The sequence below is a fragment of the Naegleria lovaniensis genome (assembly GCF_003324165.1).
Source record: "Naegleria lovaniensis strain ATCC 30569 chromosome Unknown tig029, whole genome shotgun sequence".
NCBI lineage: Eukaryota > Heterolobosea > Eutetramitea > Acrasida > Naegleriidae > Naegleria > Naegleria lovaniensis.
In genome coordinates, this window is record NW_025407851.1 from 271,431 (window position 1) to 292,066 (window position 20,636).

The 20,636-nt window shown below is 37.7% G+C and overlaps 10 protein-coding genes across 10 annotated transcripts; 5 read left to right on the forward strand and 5 right to left on the reverse strand.

The window, feature by feature from the left end:
* Position 1: 1 nt before the first annotated feature.
* On the reverse strand, positions 2–941 carry C9374_007440 (uncharacterized protein; the record flags this gene model as incomplete). The annotated part of the gene is made up of 2 exons (XM_044697406.1): positions 2–488; positions 622–941. 2 exons carry the CDS (start codon positions 939–941, stop codon positions 2–4), a joined length of 807 nt encoding a protein of 268 aa, XP_044546563.1.
* A 397-nt stretch (positions 942–1,338) lies between these two features.
* On the forward strand, positions 1,339–2,157 carry C9374_007441 (uncharacterized protein; the record flags this gene model as incomplete). Its single annotated transcript, XM_044697407.1, has 1 exon — positions 1,339–2,157. The coding sequence occupies one exon, from the start codon at positions 1,339–1,341 to the stop codon at positions 2,155–2,157; it is 819 nt and encodes a 272-aa protein (XP_044546564.1).
* A 237-nt stretch (positions 2,158–2,394) lies between these two features.
* Positions 2,395–2,874, reverse strand: C9374_007442 (uncharacterized protein; the record flags this gene model as incomplete). The annotated part of the gene is made up of 1 exon (XM_044697408.1): positions 2,395–2,874. One exon carries the CDS (start codon positions 2,872–2,874, stop codon positions 2,395–2,397), a length of 480 nt encoding a protein of 159 aa, XP_044546565.1.
* A 115-nt stretch (positions 2,875–2,989) lies between these two features.
* On the reverse strand, positions 2,990–4,597 carry C9374_007443 (uncharacterized protein; the record flags this gene model as incomplete). Its single annotated transcript, XM_044697409.1, has 1 exon — positions 2,990–4,597. The coding sequence occupies one exon, from the start codon at positions 4,595–4,597 to the stop codon at positions 2,990–2,992; it is 1,608 nt and encodes a 535-aa protein (XP_044546566.1).
* A 244-nt stretch (positions 4,598–4,841) lies between these two features.
* On the forward strand, positions 4,842–10,170 carry C9374_007444 (uncharacterized protein; the record flags this gene model as incomplete). Its single annotated transcript, XM_044697410.1, has 3 exons — positions 4,842–6,063; positions 6,756–8,452; positions 8,509–10,170. The coding sequence occupies 3 exons, from the start codon at positions 4,842–4,844 to the stop codon at positions 10,168–10,170; spliced, it is 4,581 nt and encodes a 1,526-aa protein (XP_044546567.1).
* A 75-nt stretch (positions 10,171–10,245) lies between these two features.
* On the reverse strand, positions 10,246–13,281 carry C9374_007445 (uncharacterized protein; the record flags this gene model as incomplete). The annotated part of the gene is made up of 1 exon (XM_044697411.1): positions 10,246–13,281. The coding sequence occupies one exon, from the start codon at positions 13,279–13,281 to the stop codon at positions 10,246–10,248; it is 3,036 nt and encodes a 1,011-aa protein (XP_044546568.1).
* A 2,675-nt stretch (positions 13,282–15,956) lies between these two features.
* C9374_007446 (uncharacterized protein) lies at positions 15,957–17,210 on the forward strand (the record flags this gene model as incomplete). The annotated part of the gene is made up of 1 exon (XM_044697412.1): positions 15,957–17,210. The coding sequence occupies one exon, from the start codon at positions 15,957–15,959 to the stop codon at positions 17,208–17,210; it is 1,254 nt and encodes a 417-aa protein (XP_044546569.1).
* Positions 17,211–17,261: 51 nt separating this feature from the next.
* On the reverse strand, positions 17,262–18,386 carry C9374_007447 (uncharacterized protein; the record flags this gene model as incomplete). The annotated part of the gene is made up of 1 exon (XM_044697413.1): positions 17,262–18,386. The coding sequence occupies one exon, from the start codon at positions 18,384–18,386 to the stop codon at positions 17,262–17,264; it is 1,125 nt and encodes a 374-aa protein (XP_044546570.1).
* Positions 18,387–18,550: 164 nt separating this feature from the next.
* On the forward strand, positions 18,551–19,126 carry C9374_007448 (uncharacterized protein; the record flags this gene model as incomplete). The annotated part of the gene is made up of 1 exon (XM_044697414.1): positions 18,551–19,126. One exon carries the CDS (start codon positions 18,551–18,553, stop codon positions 19,124–19,126), a length of 576 nt encoding a protein of 191 aa, XP_044546571.1.
* Positions 19,127–19,290: 164 nt separating this feature from the next.
* On the forward strand, positions 19,291–20,628 carry C9374_007449 (uncharacterized protein; the record flags this gene model as incomplete). The annotated part of the gene is made up of 1 exon (XM_044697415.1): positions 19,291–20,628. The coding sequence occupies one exon, from the start codon at positions 19,291–19,293 to the stop codon at positions 20,626–20,628; it is 1,338 nt and encodes a 445-aa protein (XP_044546572.1).
* Positions 20,629–20,636: the final 8 nt, after the last annotated feature.

Consider the following 20,636-nt stretch of genomic DNA (forward strand, 5'->3'; position numbering starts at 1 on the left):
TTTAGTTGATTGTAAAATGTTCGTCATCTAGGGTGTTAAATAACTTTCCGGATTGAACTAGGTTGTCAAATGCTGCTTCTAACTGATCTTCAGGATATTGCCCATAGAGAAGATCTAAAATTTCAGATTTCAATACTCCAGTTCTCTTCTTTTGAGGAGTTATCACTTGTGACGCTGCAGTAAGAATTTCATCCATGGCCTGTTCCAGCCTTGCCACAGCAACATCATTTTGCCCAGAAGATGAGGGATTTGCTCCAAAGTTATAAGCATCGTTGCCCATCATGGAAGTGTTCATGTCATCACCACGCGACGATCCAGTAACACTTGGAGGAGGTCCTTGAGTGTTGAAAAGATGTACTTGAATGCATTCAAGCATGTGGAAATAAATTTCGTTTGCATCGGTGACAACTCGAGCCATGATTGCGTTCAAACTAAATCGTTCCTTCCATTCGCTAATGTGTCCAAAGAATTTTACAAAATCTCCCTCTCTAAATCATGTAGGGTTAAGAAAATGCGTAATCATGTGATCGACCATGAATCATCAAAAATTGAAGATTTAAATCGTTTCCCAAATTACAAGTTCCGACAAATGTGAGAACAACATTGCTCGCAAACACATACCGAATATTTTCTCTTTCTTTTGCCAAAAATTCATTGTTTTTTAAGCTCGAATCGAAAATTTTAATCTCCATGGAGGCTGTACAATCATCCACTGTGAAGGAAGTGTAAGTACTCTTCTTGGAAATGGCCACTACTTGTCCCAAAATTTCAACAATATCCAATTCCTTTCCGTCCACATGAAATCGTTCATTTGTCTTTTTATTTCCGAGAAGTTGTCTGATCGTGAGTGGAGTACAAGAGGAAGGCTTCTCACCGCTCATCTTGCTCGTTTCCTTTGGATTGTACGAGTCTTGAAAAAATCCGGCACCTTCTTCCGTCATGGTGATGCAATTCGCAATGTTCGTTTAAATATTTTTTTTGAAAGAAATTTTTAGAGCCGTTGTGTGGCGGGAAACAGGGTTTCCACTTTAAACAAGAAATCATCGTTTATTGGTTGTTTCATGATGATTTCAAAATAATTTAATTGAAATAATACACATCCCAACAACAATTGACAATTACATACCCTGGTTGGTGGTCGTGTGTGAAAAGATAGATCCAAGTTTTTGACGAGTGATGGACAAGTCCAATCGATTTCAAAATTTTTTAAAAAAAATATTTTGGTGATTTTTTTGCTGCTTGTCCTCTCTGTTGCCATCATCATCAGCACACCACAATTTAATTCAATCATCATCGCCATCATCAAAAATATTTATCATCGTCATCATCATTTTCATCATGGCATCCGAAGATAAACAGCTTAATTGTGCTCTTGATCTTTTCAGAAGACTTCCTCCTTCTCAATTAGAGACCAACTTGAGTTTTGTTACAGAATTGGCTCCACATCTCACCGATGATCTTTTACAGACCGTGGATTGTCCTTTGAAGATCAAAAAGTGCCCAGAAACTGGCAAGGATTATTTGATTTGTGATTATAACAGAGATGGTGATAGTTACAGAAGCCCACACTCGAACATGTATGATCCTCCTTTGGAAGATGGTATCTTGCCACCTGATGAATTGAGAGAAATGGAAAAGAGAGCCAATGAAATCTTCCAATTATACTGTGATCAATACTATGATGGTGGTATTGCAAGCGTTTACATGTGGGAAATTATGGATGGTGGTTTTGCTGCTGCTGTTCTCTTCAAGAAGGATGGTTCTGGTTTGAGAGGAGTTGAGAAGGGTGTTTGGGATTCAATTCACGTTGTTGAAGTTCAACCACAAGACTCTAAAACAGCTTCTTACAAGCTCACAACAACCATTATTTTGAGCATGAGCACTCAAGATGGACAGTTGGATCTTTCCGGAAGTGTTCAAAAGCAAGAAGATCAAGTCACTACATTTGACAATGCCTACAATACTCATATTGTCAACATGGGTAACATGATTCAAAAGATGGAGAATTACTTGCGTAATCAATTGCAAGGAGTTTACTTTGATAAGGCTCGTGAAATTACTCGTACTCTCCGTAATACTCAAAGCAGCTCTGAACGTAAGGTTCAAAGCGCATTGCAAAACGAGTTGGCTAATGCCCTCGTCAACAGAAAGAGATAATTTTGACAAGTTTTCGAAACAAGTTTTCACACAACCAATCATGACTCTTTTTCAATGTCGTGATGTACATAGCCGAACAATGCTGCTAAACACAATCATGTAACATGTTGTATCATTAAAGTAATTTATTTTGAAATGGCCTAGCTTCTAGTTTTTTCACACACTTTCTCAACGCAAAGTATACACTCGGTGTTCAATCAATCAATGCAAACTAAAGTGTGTGAATTGAATTTTGGTTTATCGTTTCTTGTATTTCCACTCATCATCTTGCAGAATGGAGCTGATGACACTTTGTTTCCACGACAATTGATTTGGTTGCATCAATTCCAATTGACAAATATCCAAGAGTCGATCACTTCCGAGAGCTTGTGATGCATACAAATCAATTGCTTTATCTTTTTTAAATATGGCCTTCTTCTCTTCTTCCGAAAAGAAGTTGTCCATCAATGTTTCTCTTTGATTTTGGCCAAAATTATGAGGTGGTTCAATAGAAGAAATTAGGGAAAGATCTCTTTGAATAATATCCAATTCATCATGGACGTCAATTTCATCATGTGGTTGTTGATGTTGCTCTTCTCGGATCATTCTATTTGCAATCGGAGACGGAGAAAGCATGATACTTTCTCGTGCATCATCATTCATGCTGCTGCTGATGGGAGATATGATCACTGCTTGATTCAAACTGTTGTTGAAACTCATTCCTTGATTTGGTTGCATTTTTTATGGTGTTATTAATATGAATCATCTCGTATGATTTCCATGCCTTAACAATTTTCGAAATGAATTTTATATCGTTCACAGTTGATGGCAATTAATGACGCAGTACTTCTTCTTAATTGAAATTTTGGATTTGCTTTGAATACCATTTGGCAGAATCTTTCACATAACGTTTCAACTTTTCACCATGTTCTCCATTGTAGTCGACATGGATCAAACCAAAACGTTTAGAATAGCCATCGGCCCATTCAAAATTGTCCATAAAACTCCATACGAAATATGCCTTGACATTCACATGATCTTCCATCACAGCCAATGACACTTGTTTCAAATATTGTTGCAAATAATTCACACGAAATGTGTCATGCAGTGCCTGTGAAAGTGGAAGTGAATGTTCATTGGGAACAGAAACTCCATTTTCTGTAATGTAAATTTCTGGATCATGATATCGTTGTGAAATCCAATTAAGAATTTTTCGAATGCCCCATGGAACAACATTGATCCAAGCACTCTCTGCTTGTTCGCCAATGAGTTGGCCATTCTTTTCCATCACAATTTTACCACCTGCATCAGTGTGCCAGGTTTTCTCCTGTGTGGAGTCTTGTGACTTGGTTTCATTGCTGGTGGATGTTTCATTCTCATGACGACTGAATGTGGTCACATAACGTGTTGTGTAATGATTGAGTCCAATAAAATCAAAACTTTGCTTTAGCAAGTGTTTTTCTTCACTGGAAAATTCAGGTAAACGTTCTTTCACTCGATCTTTCATGATTTGTGGATAATCTCCAAATACGACAGGATCTAAAAACCATCCCAATTTAAACACTTGTTGAGTCTCTGCAGCTTGTACATCTAACGGATTATTCTCATCCAATGGTTGATAATAACTTGAATTGACAGTTATTCCCATTTTCCCCTTCTGTTCTTGTTGATATTTCGTTCTGTAAATATGAACAGCATGAGCATGAGCCAACAATTGATGATGGGCCACTAAATAGGGCTCTGTTGAGGAATTTCCTCCGTTACTACTTGATCGCCCAGGAGCAGCCGTGCCCATACCATAACCATACCATGCGACCACAGCAGGCTCATTCAATGTAATCCAACACTTTACTCGATCGCCAAATAATTTGAAACACAACTCTGCATAATCACGAAACGCAGAAATTGCTTCTTCCTTACTGAGCCATCCCTGGAATTGATCTTGTAAATATTGCGGATAATCCCAATGAAACAATGTAATGACAACATTCACTCCTTTTGATATCAAGTAATTAATTTCTCGATTGTAATACTCAACTCCCTTTTCATTAATTCCTCCACTCAATAGGCCGTTTGGCAATAATCGAGTCCATGAGATGGACATGCGATAGTTTTTAATTCCCAATTCATCAAACAGTAAGTCCGTATCTTGTTCCATACGATGATAATGATCACAGGCTGTATCACCATGATCTCCGTTGTGGGTTTTTCCGAATGTATGAGCAAACTGATCCCATACAGATAAACCTCTTCCGTCTTGATTGAAAGCTCCTTCAATTTGATAAGCAGCTGTAGCAGTTCCAAATTTAAAATCAGGAGGAAAGGGAATGATGGATTCCATGTTATGATCGGTTGGTTGAGATGGTAAATTGAATAATATTCGTGGTTGTTGTAAAATATTTTTTTCAATACTGGTTTTGAACACAAATAGAAGTGAAAGATTATGATCATTGAAGACCATTCTTAGTTTTGTGAAAGATTATGTAAATGGAAGAAAGCATGGTTTGAGTTTTTGAAAATATGGGACATGAAGATGTTGGTAAGCGAATGGTGGAAGACCCTGTTTCAAAGGCAATGATACTATTTATATGTTTGGAATTCCAAAAACTCAACAATCTGTCTCTGTCAAAAACCATGTTCGATCGTGAACACAAAATCACAGCAAAAAAAACAACACCAAACCTCATCGTCGTTCTTCCTTCAAAATGTCTGCCACTTCCAGTCACTCACACATCACAACAAGTTGTAAAGCTGAGCAATCAACAACCAACACAACTGATCTCTATATGGTGGTTGATAATTACATCGTTGAACATAAAATTTCTTTTATTCCGTTATGTCCAAACTCTGTTGGCGTTGTATTGGCAATGACCGAAGAACAAATGCCTCATCTCACTGCAGGCACTGTCGTTAGAATCAAGAAAAAACTTCCTTTCGCCAAGTCCAACAAACTTAAACCATCAGATTTTGAAACTGATGAGGACCAAGCAAAGCTTGTGACAACACCAAAGATAGTTGCTTCTGGAATCGCTGTGGTCAACCGCAAGCAGGAAGTATTCCTTCTTGAAAATAGTTCATTTGGGAAAATATCTATTACTTTTACGCTAAAAAGAATCATTAACGACAACTACAATGACGCCAAGCTTCCTGAAGTAATGAAATCCATGAAAGATCTATTCAAGCGATATTTCATGCAAATGACTTGTCAAGAACGGACACAGTTACATCAAGCTGTGTACTTTAACTCAAAGGCAGTCGAATCTTTCATTGGATACATGTTCACTAAAAAAGAAAAGAGAAGTAAGATGAAAAAGATCCATCAGGTATTGTATGAGCTTCGTGTTCTGCTGAAGACGACTGAGGATCATCATTCTCAGAGAACGGATCTGGAAGAATGCGATTTTCAAAATTATTCTGTGATGAAAGGGCTCGTAGAACCCATGAAAAGCCTTAACAAGAAGATGAACAAGATCTCGAAAGGTTGGGACAGTACAACTACCTGTGGTCAATTACTGCATTCATTAATATCTTTTCGAAATAGAGTAGGCACTCATATGAATAACGAAGACCTGTACATCTTCAACGCCATGTTTGAGTGTTTAGAAGAAACCTACAACCTACCTTCTCCCGTACGAGAGCTATTAACGAACGAGGACTCTACTCTGGAATCGCTTCGTGAGGCGTTTGCAACGTTTGTCGATTGTCCGAAAATACTGGTTGAAAGCAGAGAACCCGAGCATCGAGAAATTTCTCAAAGATTGCATCAACGATTATTTATCATTCGGGATGATCACTACACTGCAACACTCTCATATCGAGAATATAAAAGCGGAGGCTATTTTTCAAGAACAGAAATGGAGAAGAAGCTTCATAAAACTACACGAGAGGAGTTACTAAGGAAACTATCAGAAATGAATGAATCCAAAGGTAATGACTCATAAAAAAAAGAAAATTCTCTGTATTATATAATAATTCCGAAATTAAGCTACCTTGACTGAGGTAATTTAAGTAGGTGGGGATTGTTGGTATGGATTGGATAGGCTTTTGTTACTTTGTTGAATAAATTGACAGTATGCTGGGCAAAATCTTTCTATCCATTTACAAAATCCAATCTTCGGGGTAATAACTTAGGATATTGGATTAAAATCAACCTCGAAATTGGTCAATAAAAAGTCATGACGACCTAGTGTTGAAAGCGTGCTTGATCAAACACGACAAACAAAAGATCAGTAAATATTAACTATTTTTCTAATTTTTTTCTCTTGGTGTTTACTTACAGAATTTTCTTTTCCGAAGTTGATTTGTGTTGAGATTGTGATGATGTTATTTCAACAATTTAAATTGGAGATAAATCCAGTCCGCTTAGCCAGATTCTTTAGGATTGACTTTTATTGTAAACAACAAGGTTACAGCGTATTAAGCTGATTCAAAAAAAATGAACAAGAGATCCCTTCGCGTTTTCATAAAAAACCAAATGTTCTTAACCTGCTCCAAGAGGTTGCAGTTTAATTTAGGTTCTAGCTCGCTTGTATGCTCAAGGAAATCCTTGTATTCACACCCGGAGCGAAATTTCTCATCATAAGCCGTTTGCTCTCGTGTTTTTACGTTGGACGATAAAGGTACCCAGAATGGATCAAAAAACATTCCTTTCGTTCATACGGAAGGACTTGTTACTGTGGACAATGTTCTTTCCGCTTCAGAAGCCGATGAATACATTCGCAAAGCAAACAATGCTTTATGGGAGCAAAGCAAAGTTGGTCAAGCGTCCTCTGAAAGCAATGTAGACGATACCTCCGTTCGTAACAGTTACCAGTTTGAGTTTGAAGATGAGCACCTATCCGAGAAGGTGTTTAAGGCTGGAGAAACTGCTTTGAAGGCGATGTTTGAGGAAAATACCAAGTACATTCCTGTTTCAATCGATTCTCATTGGAAATGTTACAGGTACGAAACGGGAGTGTTTTTTAGAAAACATGTCGATTCTGGAAGAAGTGTGGACGACTTGAACAGCTTTGTCACTGTGTTGATTTATTTGAACGGAAATGAACAGCATGACAGTCTGAAAGGTGGTAAAACTTTATTTTACGGACCTCAAGCAAAAAAAGATAGTCCTCTTTCGTCCTCTCTCAGGGAGGAGAAAGTTGCTATTTCTCCCTCTCGTGGGCAAGCCGTTTTCTTTGTTCATCAATTAGAACATGAATCTGCTGAGGTAACTTCAGGAACCAAGTTCGTTTTAAAATCTGTGGTTCTGTTCAAGAAGAATGAAAATTATGGAGCTTTTAAGGCTCCATCCACTATTGGAACAAATGAACTGTCCCACGATATTGTTCTGAGAGTTGGAGAGGAAGAATTTAAAGTTGAACGCCAAATGCTTTACAGACATCCAAATTGCATTTTAAATCGAACACCTTTCTCTACCTTTGGTATGTCTCAATATGAATTTCCAGAAAGAAATGCACAAATTTTCAAAACATTTATCCTCCCAATGTTAAGAAACGAGATACTTCCCAATGTGTCTATGAATTCTTCGTTAAAGGACAAAATTGATTCAGAGATTAAGTTTTGGGGGCTCCTCTCTCCATTCGACCCACATATTTCCTTATCTTCAGAATACATACACAACGCTTTAGGTCAACACTCCAAAGAGTTTTCTTCCAGTGCCATTCTGCTTCAACAACACTTGGAAGAAAAGCGAGAAATGTTGGAAAATTGGTTGCAATTTCTTTCAGTTTTCAATGAGGTCCAAAGAAAGCAGCAACAATACACCCCCAACGTATTCGAACAAGATTCATTAGAAGAAATTATGAAAATTAACGAAAACAGATTCGAAAACAAGCAGGATCTAGAACGATGGGTTGCCTCTCAAATAGAAGCACATGTCGATTCAAAGTATCAAGTTATACCACTCCTGTATCAATACGACTCCAATGCTTTTCTCATAGGTCAGGATCGCCAGTTTTATGAATTATGTGAAAAAGCCTTTGGAGCTCAAGCGTTGTCCATAAGAAAAATTCAATATTTTTACAATTACGACTATGAAGAAGACTCAAGCTCTTATCCTTTGTTGGATTTACAATCTGTAAACGAGGAGGCGATCAGGTTAGAAGAAAAGGGACGAACTTACTTTTTTCACTCATATTTGGCTGATAAATTACACCACTTCCAAAAAGTGAGTGAAATTTTGAAGGAACACGAAGGTATGGGGCTCAAAATGAAACATAAGGACGTTGTTTTCTATGGAAAAACTGATTGGAAAGGACCACAACCCTACAATGATGAGTATGCTCCAAATTTTGCATTGTTTAATGTTTGTGCCTTGGTAATTGACGTTTCCAAAGTGAATTTAACAAAAAAATACAAACATGTAACATTGAGACTTTCACAAACACCATGGAAACATCACCACTCAACGCATTGGATTTGGCAATGCATCATTGTCGATTAAAATTAAAGCAAACGATCGAGGATTATTTATCATTGCTTCCGACAGCTAACATAGATGATAAATCTGCATCATCAACGAAGAAGAAGCGAGATACAATTTCTCATCTAGATCATGATGATGCCCATTCATTCTCTCAATTTTCGCAGATCTCTCAAGAATTTCCAACTATTCATCAAGCCTTTGATTTATTTATGAAAGACTATGAACAGAATATCATCAAACCGTTCCGAAATTTAGAACAACTCTTTGAAAAATGTTTGTCATTCTTCTACGAACAATTATGGAGTAAAAAACAGGAAAACTATCATGATTCAGTCAATGGGCAACCATTAAGAGGGAATTTTGAACCGTCGATGAAAGAAATACATTATTTTGACATTGGAGAAGAAATTAGTAAAAAAGGAAATCATACTCAACTGAATTGTTTTTGGAACAGTGATGATAATGAGGTATCTGATGAACAGAGTTCTAAAACAATTCTCATTCCATACGATTGCAAGAATTTACTCTCTCATTTCAAAGATCTGTTGTTTGGGATGCGTAATGATGATGAGAATGAAAATTTATATCCTCATCCAAAATATTTATATTCTTTTTTCTATCACCTATGTATGAACATTGAAAGAATACGACAAGTAGCCATGATTAATGACTTTACAGCAAGAGACATGACGTTGGCAAAAGAATTTTTTGTGAGGAAATGCTTTTTGGGAGTTTCTCAAACAAGTGAGCAATCCACAGCTGATGATATGGACCAATTACAGAACAGTAGTGAAACTGAAGAAGATATGATACAAAAAAGAGCAATTCAATTGTTTGAAACCACAAGACAAAGTATTATGGACAAAATTGTGGACGCTTTTGCTGAATCGAAGGAAAAACAATACAAAAATTTGACTCCAATTGTTGGAAGAGGAGTCTATCTTGCCAGTAAGCGTACAGGAAGATGTATTTTCACTAAACTAGAAAAGCAGTATATTGCTGGAAAAATTATTTTCATGAATGAGGTAAAAACTGTAACAGACAAGCAGAAATATCCTACTTTTGAATCGTTGCCTCAGGACAAGAAATCGAAAGAAAGGAAAACTTTTTTGGATTACATTTACAAAAGTCGAGGATTCAGCACTGGCCATAGCAAGCAGACCTTTAAATTTGCTAAAATTCTTGACTTCATGTCACAACCTCAAAAAACAGAGCCAATAGTGGAGGAAGAACGCCAATTTGAGCCAACCACTTTACCTCCTCTTTTGATTCAAAAAACGTACGACAATGACTTTTACAAACACACTCCAGGGCGTTTCCTTTCTAATGCGCTTTCAGAACTCGTCAAGACGTACTTGAGAAATGTTGCCAACCGAAATAGCTCTCTTGCAGACTTTCAACGTCAAAGAATGAACATCATGAAAAACAGGCTAGAGTTTGTTGCCAATAATGGAGAATACAAAATGGATCATAGAACCTCTGTCATGATTAAGCGAATGAGACATCGATTGAAGTATTTGTTGTCACAGCCAAGCCATTCAATTCCTATTGAAAAAAAGGAAGAGGCTATCATTGGATATCTAAGGATGGTCTCGAGCTATTTACGATGACGACATGGGATCAATCATACATGAACACATTCAGCTTAATAAAATACATCGTTTTATTTCAATAAATTAATTGAGTTATTGCTGAGTCGATCTCCATAACTTGTTTACCGTTCCAAATTGTTGTGGATTGTTAGGACTGGATGCAGGAGAGTGTGTAGTACCGGCACTTGGTAATGGGCTACTTGGTTTGGGACTTTTCAGCACAGAAATAGTTTCCTCCAAATGAGTAATGTATGATTTGAGCTTCTCAATCTCTGATTGAGAGTTATTTCCACCATTAGCAACGCTTGTGCCTGGCTTAGTGGAGTTAAGAAGCTCCAGTTGAAGTTGACTAACCTTTTCTTTCAATTGCTCTACTTCATTGCTTTTGTTAGTTTCTAGGTTAGAATTCGAAATGGGTGTGGATTCTTCTTTTTCTTTAACTGGAGTCTTTTCCTTCTTCTTGATAGACTCTAGAATTTGATCAGTACTCGATGTTCTAGAATATAGGGAAAGTTCCTCCTTTTGTTTATCGCAAATGTCAATGAGGGCCTCTGTATCATGTTTGTATTTTTCTTCCAATTCTTCATTCTTCTTTTTAAGTTTTTGAATTTCCTCCCACATATTTTTAAATTCGCGTTGGAATGTTTGAACAGTGGCTTCATTCTTACTCTCTGAAAGAAGCTTAATTTCTTGCATTCTGTTCATATCTGCAATAATTTCATTAGCTCTGATTTGAAGAGTATGGAGTGGGGTGTAACCAAAGTATTCATAACCTGCTGGATCCTTTGCATATCGTAGCCAGTATGTTGACCACAATTGAATAGAGCTATGTCTCAAATCTGGATAAATGGTATAGGTTGTGTTTTCAGGATCGTAGAAAGGATTCAAATAATTGGTTCCACAACCTTCATACTCTGCAACAATGTTACGATTAAGTAAGTAGGTCCAAATCGAGTGAGTTTTTTCGAACACCTTATTTCTGGCTCTTTCTTTCTCATTATCAAACAAAAATGTACCAAATCTACAAGAATACAAGTTATCCAACAAGAAAATTAGGAAAAGCTCGTTGAATTCGAATGCAGTTGGGTGTTGACGCATCATTTGATAAACACAATCAACAAATTGAACGAAAATTGGGCCACGTTCGTCTGTGAAGAAAGTTTGTCGACTGCCATGTCCAACTCTCTTTTGGAATTGATGGCCAAATGAGCACCATTCTTTTTCAATCAAAACTGCAAATCCTTCAATGGTTCTACAGTATGGATCTACCATAATTTGGAAGAGACAAACCACTTGACTAGTACGATCCCATCCATCGCTGCAATGAGTGAGAATGGAAGTACGTTCTCTAAAGAACACATCAACACAAAAATGAGCTGCCATTAAAATAGATCGAAGATGTTCAAGCCACAAAGTGCTCTCCACCTTGCTATACCAGTTCAGCTCTACTCCTCCAAAGTCGTGGCAAATGTCAGCAAGTCGAGCGAATGAGTTTCTCACAACGTGAATATTCTCAATGTTCATGAAACGCAGTTCGCAATTCTTGTAATTTTTCTCATATCCTGCTCCCTTAATGACACGATTGGCCTCTGCATTTGCTCTTGGACGTAAATCCACAATCATTAAACGTTGCTGCGTCTTGTCGCTAGCTTGCATGATGGACTCAATCGTTCTGTAATCACCAATATGTTTTTTAGTAATCTTGCCTGTAATATTCAAACCAATCATGGGTTGGGCGCTTCTTGTCAAGGATAATTGGCTCTCTGGATCATACCAGCTCAATACTGGAATTCTTCCTCTTGATCTAAACTCTGCAGCAGCTTTGACTTCTTCATCAGAAAGATTGCAAGGCACCAAGAATTGAGAGGGATATGTATCACAAATCTTGTAACCTTGGTTCAATGAACAAATTCTCCAATGTGGTTGTTTGACATTGGATGGAGGAGTTTTGATTTGTCTGTGTGCCAAACTAGCGTTGGTCGCAATGGTGCTGACAAATACGCCTTGCCGAGTAAACTCTTTCACGAGATCATAAACTTGCCAACCGTTGATAAAAGTGTTGGTGTTGTTAGTGGAGAGGGAAGATGGAATGCTTGATAAAGTGTCATTTGATGACGATGATGCAATCTGTGAAGGATTGCTTCCATTGTTGTTGGCAGGATTGGTGGTACTATTAGCCATGGCACTATTGGTCGAATTCGGATTCACATTTAACTTGTACTTGAAAGCAAAGAATTCAAAAGGTGATAAATCAGCTCGGATATACTTAAAGACACGTCCTCTGGTTCCTCTTGATGGCACAAAAGCAAAACGAATATGTTGGAATGATTTGGTCCAAATTTCAATCAAGTAGCTGAAATCTTTTGTTGAATTTGTCTTTCCTCCAACCTTTTCTAATTTATGAATGGTACATAATGGGACATCGCTTCCTTCAAACTGTTGTGGAATATCATCATAGGTGGATGTGGTGGAAGGCTTGAAAATAATTCTATAATTGGTGAGGAATAAAACACCTTGATGCCAAGCAATTCGGGATGGAGCTGTATGGCCGTTCCATTCATAGACAAGAGTGTCCTTGTCTATAATTTCTTCACCTGGAAGAAGTGTTGGATTGAGTTGTACTTTGGACATTTTCATATCTTGTTGATTATTGTTATTATTGTTGGAAACAAGATTGCTATTGGAGGTCAAGTTTAAATGTGATCCATAATAATTGTTAATGATGGATGAACTGAGAATGCTTGTGTTCATGCCAGAGGAATCTTGAACGGAAGTGAAATGGTTTGATGATGAAATGTTATTTTCACTTCTTGAAGGCCGCAATTCATCGATTCCTTGTAGGTCTGATGATTGTCGTTGATGGGATGAATTGTTATTGGAATGATGTGGAGGAGGTAATGAAGAAACTGACTCTGAATGTGGTATGTTGTTTTGTGAGTGATTTTGATGCGGTATGTTGTTGGTAGTTGTGGTTGAGGAGGAGAGAGGATGTTTCATCACTGCGGTTGCTCCACCATCATCAGAGTAAGCATCTTGGCTTGCGGAGAGAGTGGATTCATCATCATCATCGGCATCGTTAGTGAGTGCAGCTGCAGTGGTTTCGCTGTTGGAAGCAAAAAAGCGTTTCATGGCTGTGTGCTGAAATTTTGATGGAATAGTTGAGATGGTGCAGCTATTGATATTTTTTGCTTGCTAAAAAGTGCACAACACGAACTTGTGAAAGATTTTTTAGAGGTGCAAGGGATTGAACGGAAAGGGTCGCAGGTTACATTATGGTATTAACAATTACCATAACAGCATTGATCTTAGCACTACAAGGAAAGTATGTTGATAATAATCAGTTAAATAAGGTATAGAATTAACAACTCCAACTGGGAGCATGGTCTAGTGGTATGATTCCTGCTTTGGGTGCAGGAGGCCGTGGGTTCGATTCCCACTGCTCCCCAACAATTTTTATTTGAGACGACTATTATTTTTATTTTTCTCCATCCAAACGTTATTAAACTTATTGTCAATAGAGAATTTATAAAATTCAGAGTTTTCTTTTGTTTTCCGCGGAAAACTGTTTTCTGCTGAATATGCAGTAAAAAAAGATGTTGCTTATAAAATTCAGGCGGAAAACTGCTGAAAAGTTTATTTTATTGTGTCTCGTTGTTACAAAGAGCCCGCGAATGCTCTTTTCATGATATCAAATCCGATCTCAATGCAAATACAACAACTTCTTCATCACCATGCTTAAAAGCAGTGTCCTTGTCAATTGTCTTACAACCACCGATGGTTTTGGATATCCAGCAACAACATAGGAACATGATTTAATGCAGTATTTTCGATCAATAAATAATTTCCCAATATTTTTACCAAATTCATTAATATATATATTGTCATGTGATTTTATTGGTATCATAGTTTTGAACGCCACATTATTGCGTGTTTTGGGTCTGATATGCTGTGTCGGTTGATGACATTTTTTTGAGTGATTTTTCCAGTTTTCCTCCTGAATTTTATAAACGCAGCATTCGTGGAAAACAGACGAAACCGCTTTCGTTTTACTTTGTTTTCCGCTGAAAACTAGATTTTATAAATTCTCTAATGTACGTATTATCAAATGACCAGCGCAAGTTCGGCCCATCAGAGTTTTCGCTACGCTCGAGAAGTTACATGGTGTTCTGGCATGATCTTGCAGAGGTTCGAACAATTTCTGGAGCAATTTGTTTGCCAAGTTTAAGCCAAAAAAAAAAAGCTCAAAAATCCCAAACCACCCTAACGAAGCAAAATTTTCCTGCCATCATCCCAAAAGAAAACACCCAAAACCATCTTGTAAATATACAATCTGTATATCATGAACACCCACCCATCAAATTCCTTCTCATCATCCGTGATCGCAATCATGAATAATGAGATTTCCGATTTTCATTGTCTTCCCTTTCCATCACAACTGACTTTTGCAAGCCTTGAGAAAAACAAGGATCAACAACAACAAACGAAACAGTCCGAGCATAAACCAACATCAAAGCAAACATCTAGATCCACCTCCTCGTCTCATGTACAAACCGGCACCTCCAAACAAGCTTCCACCACTAAAACTTGCCGAATTACATTCAAGTTTGGAGCTCTCAGCAATCGTTCTTGCTTTACGAAACATAAACACTGTAAAAGGCATCCTCGCCGATCGGCAACCCTTGTGCATGCACACATGGTAAAATCCAAGCCTCTCAAAATTGCATGTTCGAGAAATTTCGTGAACAAGCTGAGCGCCAAAGGAACACCACATGAAAAGGACTCAGCAACTTTATTGAGCAAAACAACAACTGAAAATGATCGTTTTAAAATCAAGTGCTTCAACTCTGTGATTCGAGGATTTCATCGACATTGTCTCGTACTCATTAAGCAGACGCATCCTTTTGAGATTCATACTAAGGCATCGAATTGTTGAATAAAGGATGTTCTGTGCACTGAATAAACATTCGAGCCATCATGTTGATGTTGAACTCTAATTTATTGGAAACAGGTAGAAATTCGAGCTTAAAAATTGGGAGTGCCTTTTATGTGGTGTTGAATTGAAACCGTTGTGGCCACCGGTGATAGGATACTGTAAAATCTCGACTGTAAGAAACGTTTGCCCGTAAGCAACCCCAAAAAAAATAGCCAACATCTCTCAATTAACCTCTCAACCGCCAACAGCGCACTAGCAGGTGTTAGGCATTGATTTGCCTCTGATGATCAGAGTATTTAAATAAAGCTTTATTAAATACAATTTCAACAATCAACTTCTTCATCAACTTGTTAGAGAATGTGTTTACGAATGAAAATCCGGGAAACTCTCCTCCTGTGATGATCCAAACCACTCAAAACTTTCGCTAATTAAAAATAGCCGTTATGAAATGGTGGTATGATGTTGAGAAAATTGGCAGGGTGAACATAAGCACTTTTTTTTTGCCAAAACAATCATTTACCCTCGATTGTTGCTTACGGGCGAGATTTTACAGTATATACCCGCAAGGACCATCAGAGGTTGAGCTACATTCTCAAAGCTTGAAAGAGCTCTTTGGTCCAATTAAGCTTTTCTCAATTGCCAAAAACAAGCTCCTGACGGAATATGCAATGTTCTTTAAGGAAAACACGAGGGCGCGACAAAGGGAATCTGCTGGTGGGTATACTTTCGCGAGGCGCAACAACAGGAATCCACTTCAAAAAAACAAGACAAAGACGACCCTCACTTCTTGAAGGTCAATGCTTAATGGTGGTCCGACCTCAATATTCTTCCAATTGGAGAGCGGCGGCATTATAGCATCGTTCCTTCCTCAATGAATCTTACCTACAGAAATAACTTGAAAGAGAGAGGTTGTTCATTTCCTCTCCATGCATGCTCAGAGCTGGAATTGAAACAACTGTCTTTGGAACCTTCCAACATCGCAGAGTTCGAGTTAAACAACAGTAGGAATTCCATGCAAACGCTTCATACCAACTCAAGCTCGATACGAACAACGTTCAACTCTGACCAGAGGAGGTATCACACCAACGGTCAGTATTCCGATCAAGAATTTACTCCCACCTATGCAGCCTCAATGATGATGGACTTTTCGTTGACTGATACTCTCCCTCAAGAACAACAACAACAACCACAACCACCAACATTCAACTCTCAACACATCCCTTATCGTACTCGTGTGGAGGAAGTTTCACCCATCAAGAAACATGATTCTCCTGAAATGATAGGCTTGGCTCCAACACCGACCACCATAACTCTGACAAAACTTCCCAAGAGGATGCAGCATAACAGAACACCTCGTGCATGTTCAGAGTGCAGAAAAGCACACAAGAAGTGTGATCAACAACGTCCATGCTTTCGTTGTGTGTTGAATGGTACAGAAGATTTGTGTGTGGATTGTGATACAGGTCGAAGAAGAGGTAGAAAACCCTTAAAAACCAGTGGGAATTCATTTGCCACAGTGCATGTATTTAATACCAAGTTCAACACTCAGTCGAGCAGTAGTAGCAATGAGAGTAGTACGACTCCTACAAATATTTCCACAGCAACGCCCATAATTCACAGTGCCATGAACCAACCTGTAGTGAATCAAGAACAACATTTCATTACGACCCCTAATATCAATTACCAGCATGGATCGCCAGTCGTCACGCGATCGAATTCAATCGTAGCACCTTCACCAATAACGGATAATAGCATCAAGTTCCAAAACAAAACGTCACGGTCAAGAGAACCGTTCATGAGTGTCATGCGAATGGACAGGAGAGAACATCAACAACAGGCAGGGCACTTTCCAAATGAAACCATTCATTCACATGTTTCAACAACAACTTTTCACGAGAAGAATATTCATGCAAATACTAGAACAATGCCAATGCGACCCGAAATGATTCCTTCGTGGAGTGTTATCAATATCCATAACATGATTTGTAATAGTATCAACATGGATGCTCCACTTCCAATGACAGCTTGTTTTTCTCCCTCGAGCTATGTTGCCCTTCCATCATTTAGAGAATTGACTGAAAATGTTGTATACGCCACCAACTCTCAGGCTATATTGGAAATGTGAACCCTATTTCTTCGACTTGGCCTCCCTTTTCTCTTTTCAAAAACAATCTCACTAGACATGTTTCTTGTTGAACTTGTCATCATCCACAAATGATACAGAAGAATAATTCGACAAAAGGCTGTCCATAGCGTCATCACTCAACTGCGCCACCTCGTCGAAAACGACACGTGTTTTCCCTTGCTTTTCTACACCAATTTCCATGTCAAAACCAGCAAAATCTCCAGATAGCAATACAATGTCACGACTCAAATCAAATAACTCTGTCACCTTTTTGGTAGGAAAATTAAGTGTAACGTTACACCATTGCAAGGCCTGTTTTAAAAGAGATTGATGAATATTAATCCTTTCTTGCTCATTCATTTCATTCCAACCAATAAATTTTCGAAATCTCTTTGCCTCTTCAGTGGTAATTTGCGTATACGCATCTAACAAGTAGTTAATATATCGATATAATGCTTCTCTGGCTCTTGAAAGACATGTATATCTCACGAAGAGGGCATACCTCTCAACAACGTCTTTTGAATTGATGAGAAATCTTTTTGTGACATTTCTATCATAGGCAATATCACAAGGAATGATTTCTTTTCCTTCCTCTTCCTTGGAAAAGCGCACTTTCTTTTCGGCTTGTTGTTTCAGAGGAATTTCGTCCATCATAATCTTTTGATCCTCTTCTTCAATTTGGTCAAACACATTGGTGGTGTGGGCTTCAAAACGAAATCGACTCGTTATCAACAGTTCATTTTCCATTTTATATTGATTTTTAAATCGGTCACCATATAGATTTAAAATCAAATCTTGCCAATATTTGCACACATAAAATTCACTCCTCACAACATCTTCTATCGTCAAGAATCGAAAAATAATTTGCAACACCTTCGGATTTGCATTTAAAAATTCATTCCATTCTGCATCCACAAATATTGAATTTCCAATTTCCTTGTAGAAAGAAGGAGTCTTGTTATTCATTACATTTTTAGTTGAAGCCTTATTGCTACTGTACATATATTTTCTACTCGGAGGATGCTCTTTTCTTTTCATTAGGGCATTTGTTGTTTGTTTCCTCACTTCCGATACGACATCATTGGAACAAACCACAGTTAAACTCATCTCGTCATCGTTGACATTGTACTCGTTATTCGAACAAGACATCAATAGAGGTTGTGGTCGTTGAACCATTTTTTTTAATGTAAAATTATTAAATGACAAATCCAATTTTAATTTTTCCGATGGACCAATCAAGAACCTGGTTCTTGTTTGAAATTGAATGAGCTACAAAGAGATAGTTGAAAAAAAAATAGACAACGAATTGAATTGAACCACATACACATTTATGAGTTTAAATGATCTCACAATCCTCTTCTTCTACAACCAAAGATTACGGACAACCCGTGCAACACGAAGAAACATCATGTGGTTTATTACTATTCCGAAGATGTCCTTCAAATCAACTTCTTCGTGATGATGATGCTACAAATACGAGTTCAATTCAATATGAGTTTTTGCTCATGAAACATTCTCATCGGCTGGATCTTCCCAAAGGTAGAATGGAACCAGGAGAAACCTATCTTCAAACGGCAAAACGAGAATTCTCAGAGGAAACAGGTCTAGATCTAAATATCATTAAGATTCATCCCGATTTTGAATTTGTCGAGTGCTATTCTTACTTTTCTCATCGAAAGAAGTGTCAAGTTGGTAAAACGCTCCGAATGTATTTGGCCTTTGTTAAGGAAGATGTTGCCAGTCGAGCCTTGAAAGTGAAACCTACGGAACATGGAGATTTCAAATGGCATGCATTTGAAGAGACGAAGGAGATTTCCATTCAAAAGAATACGATTGATCCATTATTGAGGGCGGTTCAACAGTATTTGAAAGATCATTTGTGTGGAATGAAAGATTTGAATGAACAATCGTTGTGAGAGATCATGAACATGAGAGAGAAAAGATGTCAAATAAAACCATGTTTGAGGTAGATTGATCATACCACATGGCATGTTCTGATGAATTTCATGTCATTGTGCTTATTTCAAATCTTTTGCCGTTGATTGACTTCAAAGGGAAGCACGAACTCGTTACAAAAAAAATGAATGAATCACAATACTCGCTCATCGGAAGAGATTTATTATGCATGGAGGTGGAGATGTTGAAAGCCTTGTTTCCCGATGACGGGCAAGAACAAGTATTGAAAATTGAAAATTTCTTCATGGATAATATTGAAAATCACAGCAATGAACAACATGAACCACTTCGGATTATTATTACAATCACACCCAGTACTGGAATGGATGATTCCTCGCAATTCGTTTCGTTGCAATTATGTTTTTCAATTTCAAATGTTGATGAATATCCGTTGTATTTAAAAAAAGAAGTTTCAATAGGAAGAAAAACATCTAGTGAAGACGCTTCTAGTTTTATATCCATTCCTTGGAGACGTGGCTTGTCGGAAGTTCAATGTAATTACATGTTATCATACTTGTACAAGAAAGCGTATCAGTTAATTTCTGAGTGTGAAGATTTCTCCATGTCACCTCCAATTTACAACTTGTATGAAGAAGCTAGGGAATATTTAACACATGAGAATGAACGACAACTCGAAGTTTCTCGATGCTCCATTTGTTTGGATGGATTTTCTGAGAGTGGAGCTGTCACTAAATTACCATGCTTTCATATATTTCATACGGATTGTTTGAATACATGGTTTCATTTCAAATGTAGAGATAGATATGATGAATATTTAAAGTTGCTTGATCGAGACGATAGAGGTGTCACAGATGAAGTAACACCAACCTCTGAGACAGAGCTCGAATCATCCTCGTCATCTCCAGTAATTTTTGACCAGAGTCTTAAAGAAAGTGTATTGGAAGACTCAAATATTTTCTATTGTCCCGTCTGTAGAGTTCTCATACCCATGAATATTGTCGAGACTCAAATTAATGTGAAAAAAGATGAAATCATTGCACAATACAAGAAGGAGAAACGAAAAGAAGAGGCAGAGAGGAAAAAAGAACGTCGAAGACTTGCTCAATTACAGGAACAGCAAAAACCCCAACCTCAGCCACATTTGGTCACGCTTCCACCTACCGTAAAAAAGGAAAAGAAGAAACAAGAATTCAAAGGCTCCTGGAATGGTATTTCTGAACTGTATGGAGTCATTGTAGAGGGCGTTACCTATAGTAATCAAATGGGAACTAAACACAAAGAAAAAACGTTTAAAGAGTTAAAAGACGTCGTTCGTGTTAGAGTATTGAATTTGGGTTCTGTCAGTGGAAAAGGTCCAAAAACCATGACCATGATGGTTGAGTTTATTTCAATGGAACTTGCTGAGAAATTTCAACGAGAATATAACAACAAGACAGTTCTAGAAGATGTATTAGTTTGTACAGTGGCTCCCAATCAACCGACAACACCTAAACAAGAATAGCTCAATAA